Source organism: Microtus pennsylvanicus, chromosome 8 (assembly GCF_037038515.1).
Source record: "Microtus pennsylvanicus isolate mMicPen1 chromosome 8, mMicPen1.hap1, whole genome shotgun sequence".
Lineage (NCBI taxonomy): Eukaryota > Metazoa > Chordata > Mammalia > Rodentia > Cricetidae > Microtus > Microtus pennsylvanicus.
In genome coordinates, this window is record NC_134586.1 from 49073209 (window position 1) to 49093412 (window position 20204).

A 20204-nucleotide genomic window follows, 5' to 3' on the forward strand; every position below is an offset into this window, starting at 1 on the left:
GAGGAGGAAATGGTTTTGTTTTCTTTTCAAAGGGCTGCCAATGGGCAGAGAAAGGGGAAAACGAAACAGAACAAAAAATCAAAGTCCACAGAAAGCCAGGAAGGAAGTGAGATGGAAGGCTGTGTGGTCAGCCCACTTTCTTTGCATGTTGTCTGCAGCGGCCTCTCTGAAAAGTGTGGCTTGGGACTCTGGGCTCTGGGTGTGGATTCTGTTTTCTTACCCCTGATGGGGAGAGGCTCCTTGCACTGACTCCTCTGAGTCTCAATTTCCTGTGTGTAAAATGGACTTCAAACATGTTCTTCAAAGGCATTTTTGTCTTTATTTTTCCTAACACGAGGAAGTTACTAGGTTTTACAGAGTTTGTGTCCATAGTCTGGAAAGCTGCAGACACCTCCAGCCTCTCTGTGAGACAGACCTGAGGACTCCTCAATGCCTGCCTCTCTGTGAGACAGATCTGAGGACCCCTCAATGTCTGCCTCTTTCTCTGTGAGACAGACCTGAGAACCCTCAGTGCCTGTCTCTTTCTCTGTGAGACAGACCTGAGAACCCCTCAATGCCTGCCTCTCTCTCTCTCTGTGAGGCAGACCTGAGGACCCCTCAATGCCTGCCTCTCTCTCTCTCTGTGAGGCAGACCTGAGGACCCCTCAATGTCTGCCTCTTTCTCTGTGAGACAGACCTGAGAACCCTCAGTGCCTGTCTCTTTCTCTGTGAGACAGACCTGAGAACCCCTCAATGCCTGCCTCTCTCTCTCTCTGTGAGGCAGACCTGAGGACCCCTCAATGCCTGCCTCTCTCTCTCTCTGTGAGGCAGACCTGAGGACCCCTCAATGTCTGCCTCTTTCTCTGTGAGACAGACCTGAGAACCCTCAGTGCCTGTCTCTTTCTCTGTGAGACAGACCTGAGAACCCCTCAATGCCTGCCTCTCTCTCTCTCTGTGAGGCAGACCTGAGGATCCCTCAATGCCTGCCTCTCTCTATCTATGAGACAGACCTGAGAACCCCTCAATGCCTGCCTCTCTCTCTCTCTGTGAGGCAGACCTGAGGACCCCTCAATGCCTGCCTCTCTCTCTCTATGAGACAGACCTGAGGACCCCTCAATGTCTGCCTCTCTCTGTGTGAGACAGACCTGAGAACCCCTCAATGCCTGCCTCTCTCTCTCTGTGTGTGAGGCAGACCTGAGGACCCCTCAATGCCGGCCTCTCTGCCTCAAGCTTTTCACCTCTGCTTTTTCATTTGTGGTTAAGAAAGCAAGAGAATCCGCCCCACACAAGAGACTTCCCTCTTTTTCTGCCTGGAGGAGAACATGAGTAACAGATTTTTCCATCGGGTCTGTTTTTCCTGGACACAGCATACCCAACGGCCACAGCATGTGATCTCAAGGAGACCTTAAATACACTTTCAGTGTTGCTTATCAGCCCCGGTTTTAGTAACTTTTGAATTCACTTTCTGTAGTTGGTGATTTTCCTTTTTAAACAGAAGATCTTTTTCACTCGGTAGCTTCTGAGAGCTTTCCAGGTGCCTCCTCATTTAGCCCTGAACATAACAAACAAGCCCTGTCCTGAGCCCAATCCCCGTAGCTGTTGTCTCTTCTGTTCTGCCCATTTTCTCTGGTCAGGGTCATAGGCCCTCTCTACTGTGACTTTTGCCTGTATTCTGTCGATTTTTACCTTCATCTGAAATTATTTTGTGTATTTCTTGTCTTTCTATTCTTTTCCTGTCCTGGACTTCTCCCCCTGCTCACTCACTGGTCTCTACAACCCAGCACAATGCCAGGCAGAGGGACGTGGCTCTGTGCAGAAGGAAAATACTCAACTTCTTATTCAACAAGAGTCAGGCATGGCAGGGCCTGTAATGCCTACCCTTGGGAGGCAGGGGGAGGGCCATGAGTTCAGGACAAGCCTTTTGATACTCTGTCTCAAAAACAAAAACAAAAACACAAGGGGCTGGAGATGTAGTTCACAGGTAGAACATTTGTCCAGCATACACCCAGCTCTTAGTTTGACCTCAAGCGACACAAAGTAATGGTAAAAGTAGCATTAGACACTGTAATAAAGAAGCCAAGCATTAAACCAAGCATGAGGTCCTTCTGAGCCTGGGATCCTGTGGGACCTCAATGCCACCCTGAGCACCCATGATACCAGCTCTGGTGCCTACCACCTTATGAACTCCCAAAGTAATAGTCCTTGTAATGAGTGCAAACTTAGGAAGTACCATGAGGCCCCCAAGTGCCTTGGTTACAGGCTGATGACAATGAAGAGCAGAAGACAGGGTGTGTGGAAGAGATGCTGGGCCCAGACAGTGAAGTAGCATAGGGAGCGGCCACTGCTCTCCTCCAGAGCCACAAAGTCCAATTGGTTGAGGAACATACTGTTTTCCAAGCTGGTCTCTCTGTAGCACCCCTATCTGTATTTGGTGTCCCAACATATTTGAACCAAATGGAATTGGGTCTGGAGGCTGAATTGCTTTCTTTATTGCAAATCTCACTACACTTAGGAGTACAGCTCGTCTCATATTTGTGGCTGATGGCTTGGTGCTAGGTTAAGATGTTGTTTTTGGAAGATGGCAGCCCATTGCCTGGGTTGGGGTTTATAGTGTGTCTGACATCTACCTAGCTCGTGAAGTGTTCAGTGAAGGATGGAAATGATAGTTTAGTAATAATAGAAATATATTCTATACTTTTTATAAAGAAGGGGGATCCCTGCGGACCAGAAACATGGCTCCTCAGTTCAGAGCACTTGCTGCTCTTGCAGAGGACTCAAGTTAGGTTCCCAGCACCCACATGGCGGCTCACACCTGTCTGTAACTTTAGTTCTGGGGAATTTGATACCCTCGTCTGGCCTCTGAAAGCACGGCACCCATGTGGTTGGTCATACGTAATGCAAGCAGATCACTCACATGTGTAAAATAAAAAAAATTAAAATTTCAGGAAAATAAATGGGACCCTCTATACACATATTTTCCCCTAAACTGTTATGTGTATTTTCCCTTATCTTACTCCCAGGAGCATTGAAAGTGTGCCTGCCCAAGTTTGCCCAGTAGCTGAGCCTATGACTACAGCACAGTGACTGACTGGCAGTCTTGGCTTGCAGACGCTCTTCTCCGTTTAGAGCCTCTTCTGGATGTCAGTTCACTTCCACGGGGACTCTGCTGTGGGTGGGACATTGGCCCCCTCAGTCTTCAGTGTTGGAAGCTTACTTCCCAAAACCCTGTGGTAATGGTACTCGGAGTGGGGTTTTTGAGTTAGGATTAGGTGAAGTCATAAGGGTGGAGTGCCCATGATAGCAATGAGGACATTATACAAAAAGGAAGAGAAACCCAAGTCAGCAAGCTTGCTCTGTCTTCCCACATGTGATACCCCCATTATGAAGTGGCGAGGAGGCTTTTCACAGATGCCGTGACCATGCCCCAGGACAGCCCAGCCTCCAGGACCATGAGATAAATATTTTTGTAAATTATCCATCTCTAGTATTTTATTATAACAACAGAAAATGAACTAAGACAGAGTCCTTCGTCAGGAACCCAGGTTAAGTTTGCCCCAGAGGTGGGCACTTGTCAGGAAGCATTGAGAAGAAGAATCAAGTCAGATAGAATGGGCTTCACCCATCCCTGCTCCTGGTCTCTGAGTGCGACTTGTCTTGGAATGCTTCCTAACTGGTCCCAGCATTCCTGTCTGATAACCAAGTGCTGCTGGGATGGAGCACTTCACTCTGAGCCTAGCCGGATCCCTAGGCTTCCCCAATCTTTACATTTAGTGTAGTAACAAGAGCGGCGGGCTACGTTCCTGGCACCCGGCCACCCGCATGGCTAGCTTTACACCCGGAAATAATTACATGGAAACTGTATTCTTTTAAACACTGCCTGGCCCATTAGTTCTAGCCTCTTATTGGCTAGCTCTTACATATTGATCTAACCCATTTCTAATATTCTGTGTAGCACCACAAGCTGGCTTACCAGGAAAGATCTTAACCTGCGTCTTTCTGGAGTGGGGGAATCATGGCGACTCCTGACTCGGCTTCTTTCTCCCAGCATTCTGTTCTGTCTATTCTGCCTACCTAATTTTATGTCCTATCAGAGGCCAAGCAGTTTCTTTATTACTTAACCAATGAAACAACAGATAGAAAGATGACCCTCCTCTTAGTATCTATCCAACCTTGTATTGATAGCAACAGGATCCAGGGTCACACAGTGCAGTTGGCTAAGGGTATCCGAGTGGCACAACCCTCTCTCTCCCAACTGACAGGCTACAGAGAATCTGCCCATCCACAGGCAGAAGCAGAAATTATAGGCTGAATGACTGAAAAGTTCAGGGAGTACCTTTGGATGCAGTCACATCCAGTCACCCTGTCATCCAGAGCGTGTCTGTCTCCTGATGCCCACCAGGATGTGTCCTGCTGGCTCTAGGCTGCCATCCCAGCTACTCTGTCACTCTCGACAGCTATAGAACGCTTCTGGAACACTAAAGCCGGAGATGAGATATTAATCTAATACTTAAGATCATTCATAATCTAATTAATAATCTGAGGACTACTCATAGCTACTGCTGTTTTTACAAATACGGTGCTCAGAGTAGACCCAGGCCTTGGTGCACAGCCAGCAAAGCTCTGCCACCTAGCCACACCCCATGTTTCCACCCTCTTCCCCACTTCTGCATACAGGTACTGGCGCTGAGTTGTCTTTATGGTCCTCCTAATGATGCTATCTTCACTAGGGCCCAGACTGTTGGAGGCTCGCAACTTTCTGAGGGTCCCTCAGAAACATCATTACAGAGCATTCTGTACACTCTCTCATTCATCCTACTGATGGGTGTAGTGGGCTGCACAGCAGAACCACTGACTGTGCGGCCCCTGGAGTGCTGAAGCAGCTTGTTTCTTCTAATGTCCAGCTCTTCCCGTTGTCAGGATGCATGCATACAAATAATAATTGCTCAGTCCGGAGTCAACTGGCACATTTTCCACCGGTCAGGATGTGTCACCTCTCTCTGCACGCAGACTTGTTGCTGATTAAGTCGGCCACTGCTTGAGATTTTTCCCACAGTCCGTTGTCTGTCATTCAGAGTAAGTGAAACCTTTGAAAGCACGTCACGTGACTTAAAACCATTCCTGCTCCTTGACAGGTACATTTGCAGTGGCATTGGCGAGGCGGCTCACCCTCCAGCTCCAGCGTTGGGGTATCTGATCCTTTACAGCCATCAGATCCCCAGCACCCGAGCTGCCTGCGCTATCTCCTCTAACCCCTCCCACACACTTGAGAGACAGGGATTTTTGTTCCCAGTCTACAAAGGAGAAAATGGGTTCCCACAAAGATCAAGTAACTTTTTCAAAGACAAACCACTGCGAAACACCAAGGTTTGCTTCACTCGAGAACTTACATTTTTACCCATAATGCTAGAAGATCTTCTGTTTCAGACGGAAGAAGCATGGTACCATGAGCTCTTTCTCAACTGCTGTAAGAAAAGGAATTCAAAATAATTATATTTCTGTGTATTCTTCTCATTTTAACTTGAAGTAATATGTACTTTGAATATTCTCTACCCTCTGAGTAATTCCATTAGTAAATTATTCTCCAAAATGCGAATGATGTAATCCACCCTCAGTGAACCCACAGTTAGCCTGACAAGATCGACACCGTGTGCCTGGTATTTCTGATGCTGACTGACGTTGATGGAGTGGAAAATCCATGGGCATGAGATGTCTGTGAGAAGCAAAGTTTATTAAATACACTATTCCATGCATTGAATTTCCCAGGCTAACCCAGAATATGTACAGGATGGGGAGCCGGATTAGAATCTGAACGGTACCCAGCATCGATCATCTCTGAGTAATTCTCAACCCCTCTTGGACATTGTAAATGAAGTTGAGAACACAGCGCACAGTATGTCATCATATGTTTTAAGTGTATAATGAAGAGAGGCTTCGGGTGACCAAAAGAAATAGCAGTCTTTTTTAGCTGGATTTTCCCCTGTTGCTTTCCTGACTCATGTTGAGAGGCTTTTGTTTCTAATCAAAGCAACAAACAGTAAGGTCACTTCCTTGCGATTATATGGCAGCGGAAGGTGTCAGGGGCACTGGGTCCTCACTTCTACTGGCTCGTAGTTGGAGGACACAAGTACACACTCCCCACCGCGCTGAATACATGTGTCCTGCGTCCTGTACCTTCTCACCAGTCCCTTTAAATGAACCTCGATCATGGATTGGAGGTAAGAGTACTCTCTCTGGACAGCCGATTACAGGCAGTGTCGTGGGGGCATCGTGAGCTTTCGCTAATGAGTCTTAGCAAAATATTGGATGGATTTTTAACATTACATGGGGGAGGATTCCTGCAAGCAGAACATTTTGGAGACCAACTGTTAAGTAACAGAACAAACAATGCATGTTTATCTTTCCATTTTTTCAAGGAATTCCTTGCTAACTCCTGTCGGGTATGGGCTGGAACAATACCATAGCAGAGACAGCTCTTAATGTCTGCCTTTTGGAAGGTTTTCCTGTTTTGTGTAAAACACTGTCTTGGCTTCTTCAACAGACTCAGAAGGCAGGTTTTCTGATTTTCTTTAGCACTTCAGTGATTGTCGAAGTGTGTCATTCCAGGTCACCGCCAGCCTCGCACACCTACTGCTTTTCTATTCTCTCTCTTTTCTTAATTATTCGGTAATTTGAAAGATTCGAGCTTCTTCGCCTATCCTGGAAAGAACGGTGGAAAGGATCCCCGCCTGCAGCCTCCAAATTCTTTTGATTTGTAATTGTTAATCACCTCATCATCCAGATGGGGTCCTTCCAGTTTTGTCTGGTGCTTGGCAGCAAAGGTCCTAGTGTCCTAGAACTCATTAGTGTCCTGTCTGAAAGAATCCTTTGATATGTGCCCCTGCCCTGCCGAGAGCAGGAGGATGGAATTCTGTCCATTACTCCAGTTCACGGCAAAGCTTCTGTGTGAGCAGAATTCATCAGCTCACAGTAGAGACTTCGGATGTGCCGTTCTCGTGGATAGCTACCAGTTAATTAATAAAACTCCTCTGATTTGTCAGAGGAAGTCCTACATCCTTATTAAAGGGAAGCTTTTTGCTCTTTCCCCCTTGTAATGTGGTTATGGTAAACTCATTAAAGGCCAATGTCGTGTGTTCGTTTCTCTTCCCTGGCCGGTTGTTGGTGCTGGGGGAAGGGAGGGAAATCTGGGTAGACTTCAGAAAAGAAAGGAAATTAGCTCATGCAGTGGAGTGCAAAGCTCTAGGGGGAGAGGAGGAAGTCTGTGGAGGAAGTAGGTGGGATTGGGTAAGAGGAGAGAAACCTTAAAGAAATAAATATGTCACAATGGAGACTGCGATGGGACCTCCCACCAAAATAGAACACAATGGCTTGGCCTTATGAGGCATCTGCCCTACCTAAAGGTGCCTGATGTCGGAAAGAATGTATTATTTTCTGAGATGCAGCCCTGTGGTCTGGATTCTCAGAGTAGCATTGTAGCAGCCCAGAAGGCTCACGTGACATGATTCGCACAAGAGATGCCCCTTGCAAAGTCAAGCCATCCTGATCTGCAGCCCCTTGAAGAGGTCAGAAACTGTCAGTCTTAAGGTTCCCACGCTTCGACCTTCCAGCCACTGTGCTGGAGTGCATTCTGTTTTTTCGGGTACTATTTTCTGGGCTTTCCATCTGGAAGTCGGGGAAGGTGTCACTGTAGAAAAGCAGGATGGTTGAGGGGTGCTGTGCCCCATCCCACAGAGAGACCGTGACCAGCAGAATACTGGAAAGTAGGGGGAGAAACACCACTGCTTGAGGAGAACTGCACCATGAAATGCTTCAGCTGAAGTAAGACCTAGAATTGGCTTTGTCCTGTCTCACAGTCTGTTACCAGAGATGAAGAAAACTCCCTCTCCTTCTCCCAACGGCTATCAACTACCTGTAGCTCCTCGGCTAGCAGTGGGACATTGTGTCTCTCTTCCGTCCTCTGGGCTGGGGTTTTTGTCTGTCTATAGCCTGTGCAGCCCTTGTGCATTCTGCTATGGTTGCTATGGGTTCACATGTGCCGCTGCCCTGTTCTGTCTGGAAACACTGTCCCCTTGGTGTATGGAATACCTTTGGCTCTTATCTCCCCTCCTCCCAGCTCTTTCTAAAAGATCCCTGAGATACTGAGCTCAGCAGGTAAAAACAAACAAACAAAAATGCATGCTTCCAAACCTGAAGAACTGAGTTTGATCCCCAGGACCCACATAGTAGAAGGGCAGAACTAACTCCCACAAGTTTGCTTTCCTTTCTACGCATGCATCATGTCATGTCCGTGTCCTTATACGTAGATACAAATACCCATGCTTACATCCAAATAAGTAAATTTCAAAATAAAATAAAATAGAAAGAAGTGGAGATGTTTTCTCAAAAGTTGGTGCCCTGTCAGGTGCAGAATACAGTCTGGAGACCAGATCTCTGAAAGCCAGCTCTGCCTGATACTCACCCTGGGTTTCAGGGGCATCTGGTCACTCTGCCCAGTTCCCAGTGTCTCTAACATGCAGGAAAAGCAGATTTTCACAGCGGCATCTTGGGATAGAAATTCAAATGAGGGTTTTTCCCTAAAAGCAACTGCTGGCAACAAACAGAACATTCTGTAGAAACAGTCTCCAGTCACATTGAGAAGTAGCACTAGGTAAAACTTAAAGTGCCAAGAAACATGAGCAGGAGACCTAGTTCTGTTGGTAAAGGGTTTACCTAGCATACTCTTTTTGTCTCCACATCTGAGTCTTCCTTGCTGGGCTCGGAGTTGAGACTAATGCTGAGACTCCCTTGTAGCTCAGAAACTCTCCATCTTGCCCCAAACCATTTGATTTACTTCCCTGGCTCCCCCATAAATTGAAGCCATGTATGTCTCTCTGATTGCTTCAATTCCCCTTTCTCTTTTCCTTCCCTCCTTCCCCCTTCTCTCCCATCTCTCTCTTCTTTCTTCTTTTCCACAAGTTATGCTTTTTACCTAGAAAGGAAATCAAGAGACTAGACTGTCTCAGGTTCCTCAGAGCCAGCAGCAGTGTGTGTGGAACAAGCACAGTCGAGCAAAGTTGAGGATGAGGAGTTGCTCCAGCTGTAACTGGAAGCGGACATTGAGGTGCCATCTAGGAAGAAATCAGAGCATGTGGGTTATGAGTGTAACTTTCCTTTTCCAACTAGGCACCATTCCTTACATCACCTGTCTTTAAAAGTCAACACAGTGTGGTGATATGGACTCGTAACCGCAGCTACTTGGGAGGCAGAAGCAGGAAGGAAGGCCCATGAGCCCAGATGTTCACAGCCAGAGTGGATGAGATAGTGAGACTCTGTCCTCCAAACAAAGATGCAAACAAATGCATCCAGCACTTGGCTAGAACTAGCTTAGCAGTTAAGAGCTCTTGCTGCTCTTTCAGAGGAACTAAGCTTGATTTCTAATACCCACGTGGAAGCTCACAATCATCTGTAACTCCAGTTCCAGGGGATCTGACAGCCTTGGTGAGCACCAAGCAGACAAGTGAAGCACAGACGTACATGCAGGCAAAACACCCATGCACATAAAGTAAAATTAAATAAAAAGATATAAAACCACCCCACACCTATTTCCTCGGTACATTCTACACCAGTACTGTGTCAGGCTTGCTTTAATAAAGGTGAGTTAAGTATGACTAGAGAGTCGTGGGAGCCTCCAGCAGTCAGCAAGGACAGACAGACACTCACCCACCTCTCTCTGCCACTCAACGTCTTTACTATTCATTTACCACTCACTCGGTGAGTATCAGGTAGCTGTGCTACGTAGAATTTAATTAATATGATTTTGAAGTTGAAGGGTTAAACTGACTTTTGCGCTAATCACAGTATACAATAGGTAGAAATCAAATTAGGTCGGTTAAGGCAAGTAGTGACTCTCTGATACGTTTGTTTGATTTTGACATGCTCTGTCCCACAGAAACAGGGAGAAAGGACGTGCTGGGTGTGTGCAATTAACAGCAGTCTTTTTGTGCAAATCCTGATCTCCTAATCCCAGACTGTTGAGGGGGTATAGCTGCCTGCCATCTGGCAATAAAGCTGTGCCTGATAGGTAGGAGGTTTAATACTGTTGCTTAATAGTATGTTTATTTGTCTACTGCAATGATGTCATAAAAGTACCGAATATTACCAGGATTTTGGGTGTATGACAAATGAGCAATGTGATATAATGTAATGTAATGTCTGTGTTTGTATGAATAAGAATCATGGTCTTTGGAGCTACATGTTGGTATCTTTCCCTCATCCATCAAAGCATCTTTTAGCCTTTGTTACCACTTGACCATGTGAATGTTCGTCTCAGGGGCAGAAATTCACAAATAGAAGCAGGGATATAGAATGTCTTTTGCAAACTTGGTGTTGGCTTGAGGGTAGACAGGGAGGTGTTTGTATTTTAAGGATGTATTTTTCAGCCATATTCAGCATCTGAACTCAAAACAAGTGGGATGAAAGTTCTAGAATGTTTTCCTGAAAAGTCTTTCTCCTCAATGCATTTTGCTTCTTTTGGGGGAAATGGGACCTTACGCACGCACCTTACTGCATTAGAATACAGCAAGAGGTCTCAGCCTGGGATCTGCTGTCTTAGACTGAGTGTTCCTGAGAAAGGAAAGGTGCTTGGCTCTCATGTGTGATGCTGATGAGTCCGCATGCCCTGTCTAACAGAACACCTGAAAGTGGCTAAGTTTTTTTTAGTCAAAATTTTTATTTATTTGTTTCTTATACTTGAAGTGTTCTTCAATGACATCCTTAGCCTGAGATTCGTTTCCATAGTTCTTAACTACCACACAGCTGGAACCAGCCACTCTCCATGGCTTCCCCTCTCAATTAGTTTTACATTTTACCCATTTCCCTAGTTTCTAGTTGTCACCAACCTTAATTAGGTTGATCTGGTGCTCAGCAAAAAGTGCCTCCACCAACTGGACATATATACACCCATCACAATCGGATACAAGCACACAGAGATGGGCTTGGCCCTTGTCTAAGGCTTTGGTAGCTTCACATATGCCACATGGCAGGCCATTGTAGGTGTAGGCATCGTGGGCGAGGGTAGTGTTTGACACCTCTTTTCGAATAGTATTCATGTCTATTACATGGAGGTAGATTACAGGGGAGGCCAAATCTTGAACGCACCCAAGCCTCCACCTCTGCGGCAAGGGATAAAAGGTCATTTATTTTTAAATGCCACACATGGGGACTGTTTCTCACCATACTGGAGGCTTGGAAGTCCAAATTCAAGGTGTCAGCATTTGACCTTGCTGTTAGCATACAGACTCCCTCGTTGCCTTTCCCCTTCTGCCAGACCTCAGGCCATAACCCCTGTAACTCATGGATAGAGAGTCGGTAAGACAGCAAGCTGTGCTGTGACCTTGCAGCCCACCTCCGTGTGATTACGGGACACGTTTACGGTTCCACTCAGTATCCACCTGCGGCCTCCATACAGAGCATAGGTGAGGCCAGGCTTGGTTGCATGGTGGGGAGTACACCTCACCCGGTGAACCTGTAAGAGTCAGAAACCCCCTTTGTTCTCCAGAAGTGCAGGGTCTGTCTCTGTCCCTTCAGGACCCCCCTCACTCATCATGGCAGTTGTCTCCTCTGACCTTCTCCCACTTCAAGGCCTGATCATGGCTGTCCACAGTTGTGAAGCTCTCTCTCTTGATAAAGCTCATTCTAGACGGTGACTTCCCACAGCTCTGTTAATAAACCTGTTGTTCTTGCCCTCTTTTACCGTTGAGGATCTTCTTACATCCTCACATGGGAGAAGGCAGGAAACCAAAGTGTTGAGCTAGCCTGCTAACACTGCGTGCAGCCTCTTTCATAAGGGCCCCTACCCCATCCAGGGAGGAATGGCCTGAAGCCTCATTACTGTTAAGACCCCGTCTGTTACGTTCTCCCACCAAGCCACACCCAGATGTTGCAGAGGGCACATCCATAGCATCCTAATGGCCTGAAATGCAGTTTTGTGGAATGCTTAGCATCTATCCGTGTTTGAATGTGCTGGAAGTGTGGTATCTTGGCATGGACCAGAGCTCTGTAAAAGATGTTTTGAGTCTGAGAGCAGGCCCTGTCACCTCCCTTCTGCAGCTATTTATACTGCTCCTCAGAGAGGAGGAATCACACCTGTAGTAACACCCAGGTCCAGAGATAACAATGCCCTGTTGGTTCCAGGCCTTATGTTGTACTGGGAGTCAGATCACCCCAGGGGACCTGAGAACAATTGTTCTACTCACCATGAGAAGAGCCAGCAGCTTTAAAGGATCCATCTTTAAATCTACAGAGATTTTGTAATTCTCTTTGTACTGGAGTTGGGGTAATAGAAGGTTGCTCCGTAACTATGCCCATGCCAGATGCCTCTTGAGATGGACACACTTGACTTCATCCTACAAATACTGAGGACAAATGTGAATGGTGTCTTGCTTCATCATATTCATTTCCTCCTCCTAATTAATTTTAGATTAATTTATTTTATTTATGTAAATATATACCATATGTCTGTTGTACCCGCAAAGGTCAGAAGAAAGCATTGGATCCCCTGCAAGTGGAATTTCAAATGGTTATGAGTCACCATGTGGGAATTGAATCTGGGTCCTCTTCAAAAGCAGCCAGTGCTCTTAAATACAAAGTCATCTCTACAGCCCCCCTCCCCATTTTCTATTTAAAAGAACTAACTGATCATCTTGTGATATGTTTATTTATCTACTTACTTATTTCTGAGTTGAGTCTCACTATGTATCTTAGACTGTTGTATATCCGAGGCTGTTAGCTAACTTGTCATCCTTTAGCCTCCTCAAATGCTATAATTAAAAACATGGGCCACCAAACCCAACTCTTTCAGCGTATTACATGACAAAAAGTACCACGTTGCTCTCCTTGTTCTCATAAGATGAGTGGGCAAGTACATGCTCTCCTCCCATGGGTGTTTATTGAGTAGCTCCCTTTGCAAAGAGCATGTGTCATGCTGAGCGTATGGTGGTTAAGAAAGCTGATCTTGTCCTTACAGGCAGATAGTCCAGAGTGGCTACTACTGTAAAAAGTGCAGCAAACAGTATGGAGAGAACCGAAAGAACAACCCCACAGACTGGGAGTTCTGGAACTCTGGGCCATCCCAGCACCTGTGTGTTTAAATCTCTTTCGGACCAGAAACCAAGAAACAAAGACATGAGGTTAGCTGTCCATGGTGGTGACATCAGCACGATGGTTCTCAGTCTATGTATGGGTTGTGACCCTTTAAGGGGGATCACATGACCCTTTCACAGGGGTTGTCTAAGACCATCGGAAAACACAGACATTTACATCGTAATTCATAACAGTTGCAAAATTATAGTTATGAAGTGGCAGTGAAAATAACTGTATACGTGGGGGTCATCACAACATGAGGAACTGGACTCAAGGGTCTCAGCATTAGGAAGGATGAGAACCACAGGACTAGCAGAAAGGCTAAGCTGGGCTTGGAACCCCTACTGGTTTATCTTCACCCATAAGCATTCCACAATAGCAACTGTAAAAATGGCATTGTTTGTGGTGTGTGTACTTGTGCACACATGTGCAGATATACTCATGGGGGCTAGAGTTTGATGTCAGATGTCCTCTTCAACCTCTCCACCTTTTTCTTTTTATGTATATGTGTGATGTGTATGCATAAGTATGTGTGTGTGGGTGCACACATGTGTGAAGGTGCACATGGATGTCTGTGCATGTGCTTGTGGAGAAGAGAGGTTGACATGATGTCTTCCTCAATCACTGTCTGCCTTGTATATTAAAGCAGCATCTCTTAGTTGAACCCAGTCAGTCTAGCTAGCCAGCTTGCCCTGGGACTCTCCTGCCTTTACCTTATGAGTTACAGGTTGACTACCATGCTCCCACAAAATTTATCTGGGTGGTCAGGGTATAAGTTCAGGTCCTCACCCTTGAATGGTGGGTGCTTTAACCTACTGATCCTCTCCCCAGCCTCCTCCAGTTTTTGAGACAGGTTCTCTTACAAAAGCTGGAAACCACCAATTTGGTTAGATTGGCTGTCCAGCAAGCCCCAAAAATCTGCCTCTCTTTTTCTCCACGATACTGGGATTATAGGTACATTGCCACTGTGCCTGACTTTATGTGGGTACAGGGGTTTTAAATTTAGAACCCTATAAACTGTAAGATCTTTATCAACTGAAGCATTTTCCAGAAAATAATTTTAATCTATACACTTAAAATATGCTAACTAGACTGTCTCCAGCCCCAATTTCTCAGGGTAGAAAGGAGATGGATTGGAGAAAACCTAGAAGGAGATTTGTGTGAATATAGCACAGGGAATGAGGGGAATTGAGATAAAATTAAGGGGGAAACAGATGAGATTGTGTAAGGGTGGATTCTGGCAGAGGTCAGCTCCAAAGCTAACTGTGCCCTTTTCTCAAGAAGAACTTTCTAGACTTGCAGGTGATCTGAAGATGTGGAGAGGGGTTCTTCAGCGCTAGATGGGCCATTTCAGATAAACATAATGCATATATTGAGAGCAGTCAGCCTGGAGATGCTTTATTTAATGCACTGTCCTGTCCCACCCATGTCTATCCGAAGACAATTGCATTCATTTTTAGAGGCCTACAGAATGGTGTTTCCTTAACGGTTCATGAACCTACATGTTCCTGTGGCCATTTCAGTCAGTAATAATCATCTTGGCTGACAGTTAAGTCTGTACTGGAGGCTATGTATACCTACTTTGCCTATGTCGTCATCTGTGTTTGTCAGATAAAGAAACCTACTTACAGGAATTAAATGAGTTGATCTCAGAATCTGTGTGATAGACCTGACAGGAATGAAGATATTCTAAATAGAATCATGTGTGCTTCCCTTTGCCTATCAAATTACTGAGACAGTGGAGCCCAAGAAATTGGAATTTCCCCAGGAGTCTCCTGCCGGGAAAAGGAAAGGTCTGGGAGTCTGGTGCCAGCCAGACAGGGAGCTTGTCTCCTGGAAAGAGATTTCATATTGTTTTGACCACTTGTCAGATCCTCTTGCAAGAGAAACTGGAGCTGAGGCAGTGAGAATGGCTGGACCACACCTTGGCCAGGACTGCATCCTGTGCATCCCTCTCACCCCAGTGGTCCTCAGCCTGCCTTTAATACAGTTCCTCAGGTTGTGGTGACCCCCGACCATAAGATTATTCTCATTGCTACATCATAACTGTAATTTTGCTGCTGTTATGAGCCATAATGTAAACATCTGATATGCAGGATATTGGGTATCTAATATGAAAGAGTTGTTTGACCCTCCCAAAGGGGTCGTGATTTACAGGTTGAGAAATATTCCCTAAACCCCTGTTTAAGCCTAAACTTTGTGTTCAGACCCTAAAGATGAACTTTGCGGTCACTGGCTCTATTTCGCTTCCCATGTGATCACACTGGATAAGTCTCGTCTCTCTGTACTTCATTATTAAACTTACTTGGCCTATTGAGGACTGGTAGCCATGCCTGGCTTCTTGATTCTCAGGGATGCCAGGATCAGACTGGTTCTAACTAGTCTGGACATGAGTCTTGGACAACTTTGTGCCTGGCGCTACCCCTACACTGTCTTCCCTCCCCGCAGAAAACACTTCTTAGTTTACCAGCCTACTTCTCCAGAGTTAATGATGAAACCGACTGGAAAACTTAGATTCCACATTAAGTTTCACTCTCTGGGCCCCCGACAGTTAAATTCCACAGCTGGGGTGGTCCGGGACAAGAAAACGAAAGGAAGTTGAATAGAACACTAGGTACCCTCCCCTGACCTGAAGTAGCCTTGTAAGCATGTTACAGAGTTACCAGACGAGGCAGATATTTAACTAGATAGCTGGCTCACTGAATTGGTCATGCTGATCCCAAATAAGGGAACTCTAAAGGAGAAGTGAGTGGTGCGTGTTTAAATTTAATATGTATAAGTTTGGGAGGGAGACTTGAAGACTAGAACAGAATACATTTAACATCTACCGGGTGCTTACTGTGTGCTTTGGTGTCTCTGAATATGTAAATGGAGTTAATCAAGAGTGTGCTGAGTCTCTCCCTCCCCTTCATTCTAATTTGCTTAACAGCCTTGCAAAGCTGTGACCGCAGCTCCTTCTACTCCTTTTTACCTTTGAAGCCATGCATCTACATCCCCACAAGATGATTCACGGATATTACTCGGCACCTAGTGCAGTCCCGTGGTTCTTAGCGGTTTTGCACTCTGTTCTTCCATTTTGCAGAAGAGGACCATTTGAAAACCTTCCTGGATTCATATTCTCTCTCTCTCTCTCTCTCTCTCTCTCTCTCTCTCTCTCTCTCTCTCTCTCCTCCTCCTCCTCCTCCTCCTCCTCCTCCTCCCTCTCTCTTCTCTCTCTTTCTCTCCCCCCATCATGGCTCCACCCCTAGTCTCATCTCACAACAGCCGGAGTCATCTTATGTGAATGTCCCCAGATAGCCTCCTGAGAGCATCCAGTGACTTTACCACTCCCTACCTATGTCCTCCTTGCCTTTATTATAACCCCCACAGTCTTCTGTGGCCCGTTGTGCAGTGCACATTCCAGCCCAGTGGCTTCAAACTTCAGCATGGTGTGGTGTTAGCATAGCCGGGAAGCCTCGTGGAAACACAGGCTGCACGTGCAACATGAGTGTCTCATTCTGTTTTTGAGACAGGGTCTCATATTGCCCAGGTTGAAGTTTAGCTTAGTATGTAGTCAAGGATGTCCTTGCATGCTACCTACTGAGATCCATCCCCTCCCCTGCTCTCAACTTCTAACCATATGGGTGGTCCAGGAAACACCCTTTGAGAATCCCTGGTGAAGCTCTTATTGACGCTTGTGTTTGCTCCACTCTTGGCTCCATTCTCCAGCCACACTTTCTGCCATTGTTTTCTGAAGTCATTCATTCTCTGTAGGTGACTTGAGCCCCAACGAAAATGAAGATTGATTCCTGATGGGTAAAGAAAAAGTTGAGACCTTGTAGCAGTCGGTGGCTCTTCAGAGCTTAGTTCTGCCTTAGAGATAAAGACGTCTGTGGGGTTAAAATTTTACTTGGGATGAAGTACTGGGGGCAGGGAAGCAAATTTCTTGATTACAATAATGAGATAGAAAAGATAAAAAAAATGAGATTTAAAAGAACAAACTTGGACAACAGTGTCTAGAACTAAGCCAGGTTTTGCCTCGTGGCCTTTTACTTCTTAGTTCTCTCTTTCTGGAATATTCTTGTCTTGGCCTTACCAAGGCTGATTCCCCAGCATTTCCACAGCAGATTAAATGTCAGCCTCCTCAAACAGCTCCCTCCTGACTGCCCTGCCAGGAGCAACAGCTCCCCACATCTCCCTGAATGTAAAACCTGAATGAAGATGGCTGGCAGGAGAATGACATCATAGTTTGCTGGCCTTGTAAATGATGAGAGGCATCCCACAGCCATGTAAGGAGCCAGCCTTTCGCAAAGTTTTCTCCTGAATCATTGTATGTGCTTTCCACTGCTTTGTATTCTCCTTTGATTATCACCAGCAGGAACTAGGGGAGGGAGCATGAGACCCTGAGAGCCTAGGATGAGCAGATCTATGCCAAGAGCTAATGCTGACAGAATCCTCTCATTTTGCAAACTCAGACACTGGGGCTCAAAACCTTAATCAATCTCCCAAGGTCGAGTAGCCAGCAGCTGAAGATAGTATAGGTATGGCCCATCCTATCCTCCTGCCTTCTCTGGAGCCTGACTGTGAGTCTATTACACCTGAGTCTAGTCTGTGAACCACCACATTCTAGATCATTCCCTTCATCTCAGGGCGATCTTTGAGCATGGTTGCAAAAAGCTCTTTTTTGGTCTTGGGGCCTATCCTAGCCTGGAAAGTGGGAGGCTACTTAAAATGGCATATCTCATGATCTGTAAGTCAATTTTAAATAATTCCTGGTCCCTTCATCTGTGGCATAAGATTCCGTTGTCTGATGTTCATCTGAACCAAGTATACCATCACTGTATTAGATTCAGGAGAAGGCCTGGCTCAAAGTAGGTCCACCCACTAGAAAAAGAAGAACAAAGCAATGTAGAAGACAGGCAGAATGGGTCATGTTCACACATGCATGGGAACCAAGTATTCTCATAATTAGAAGAAGAAATTATAGAGTCATATCAACTAACGAAGAAAACAGTCCTTTTTGCACCACATGTAATCTTAATAAGTAACTTACCGATGTGTTTGCTGCAGAAATTTCTGTAGCTGATCTCAAATTGTCTGGAACTAAACAAAACAGAGTTCTACAGATGTCTCTGACTCCCTGTCAGAATATTTATGGGCTGTGGGGACAGCACGGCTCCCTGGTTCTCAGCCCTGGCTTCTGTGCCACCCTTGGCCCAATCCACATGATGAGAACATCTGTTTGTTTAAACAAGTCACTTCAAGGCTGGTGAGGTGGCTTAGTTGGTAAAAGCACTTGCTGCCAAGCCTGGCAACCTGTGTTCTATGCTCAGGAGCCATAGAATAGAAGGACAGAACCGGGGCTGGAAAGATGGCTTAGCAGTTAAGAGCACTGGCAGCTCTTCCAGAGGATCCAGATTCAGTTCTCAGAACCCACATGGCAGTTCACAACTGTCTGTAATTCCTGTTCTAGGGTATCCAACACTGTCACATAGATATTCGTCAGGCAAAACACCAATTTAGATAAAATTAAAAATAAAATTTTTTTTGAAAAGGAGAGAGCTGACTTCTGAAAATTGTCTTCTGACTTTTATACATGTGCCATTGCATGGGTACTTATGCACACACACACACACACACACACACATACACACACACACACATACACACACACACACATGGATACACGCATGCATAATGCATGTGTACACACACAAATATAATAATAGTAGTAGTGGTGGTGAAAAAAGTAAACAAATCCCTTCTTGTGGTAGAACTCTTTCCTGTTCCCATTTGCTTGCCAAGGCTCCTCCTACCTGTCTCTGTTATTAAAATCTCTTTGATGCATTTATTTTTATTGCCTTCAGTGTCATAAAAAGCCAAGCCACAGGCCTAGCCAGATCCACCCTGACAGGCCACTGCTACTTGCTGAAACCCTCCTAGGCAAGATCTATGTTCCTTTGTTGGTTATTTTGTCCAGGTTCTCTGAACAGGTCTTACTATTAGCCCAACCTGGCTCCAGATGTGACCTCCTCCTGCCTCTTGTTGAATACTGAGACTACATGTGTGTACAGCCTCATACAACTCTGCATTTGGAGAAAGAGTGAATTTGGGTGTTAGACATGAGTTTATATATATGTGTGTGCATGTGTGTGTGTACACACATATAGTGAAAATATATATACATATATAGATAAAACTTATATACATATATATCTAGAAAACATTTTATATATATTATAATGTGTATAACATATAAAATGTTTTATATAATATATAAATATATATAATGTTTTCCTAGTTCTACTCTATCATGTATTGTTTTGGTTTCAGTAGTAGATATGTACATGAATCATATTCAGTACTGAAAGTGTAGAATTTAATATGAGGCTTCACAACTTTAGTTTTGAATGCTAATTCTAACTGTAGGTAAATTCATTAAGGTGCATAGACTTTGGGTATACTTAATTTTAGTAAGTGATATTTTTATTTATGTCCAAGGTTTTATAGTAATGAAAAATTAGTTTCCATGTGTGGAAGCCTTCCCACTGTAAGGAGACAGAAGGAAGCATTGCACACCAGAGCTGGCTTATATATTCTAGTGTGCTTTAGCTTCACTCTTTGGAGAAAAGGAAAGCCATGGAGTCAGGAGTCCAGACACTGTCACAGTGACCTTACCTGTGAAGCAGAATTATGACTCAGAAAGTTTGAAAGAGGCAAGAGTAATGAAAGTATTTTGACCCAGATAACATCTTGGGATCCTGTCTCTCTAAGGCAAACAAAAACAAAACAAAGAACAAACGAACTAGGTATGGTGGCACATGCCCGTAATACAGCATGTGAGCAGAGGAGACAGGAGAAATCAAAGGCCATGGAGACTACAAGGCCAGCCTGGGCTACCTTAGACCCTGTCTTAAAAAGAAAACAAGGAGCCCGGTACAGCATCCCATGCCTTTAATCGCAGCACTTGGGAGGCAGAGGCAGGCAGATCTCTGAATTAGCGGTCTTCCCCGTCTATTTAGTAAGTTCCAGGCCAGCCAGAGGTACACATTGAGACCCTATCTCAAGAATGCGAAGTGGAGGTGCAAGGAAGGGAGAGAGGCGATGTAGCTTTGCAGATCTCTGAATTA

General features: G+C 45.3%; 1 protein-coding gene across 7 annotated transcripts in view; it reads left to right on the forward strand.

The window, feature by feature from the left end:
• Positions 1-20204, forward strand: part of Frmd4b (FERM domain containing 4B) — a 326048-nt gene that overhangs the window by 164575 nt on the left and 141269 nt on the right. Inside the window, exon 1 of one of the 7 annotated variants that reach the window (XM_075983379.1) lies at positions 6082-6194. The exons of 5 other annotated variants lie outside the window; for them this stretch is intronic. In XM_075983379.1, coding sequence (XP_075839494.1) covers positions 6171-6194 — 24 coding nt within the window. In that variant the 5' untranslated portion in view covers positions 6082-6170. Of the gene's footprint in view, positions 1-6081; positions 6195-20204 lie in introns of those variants that run through there. One more of the 7 variants, XM_075983376.1, reaches the window with a different exon arrangement.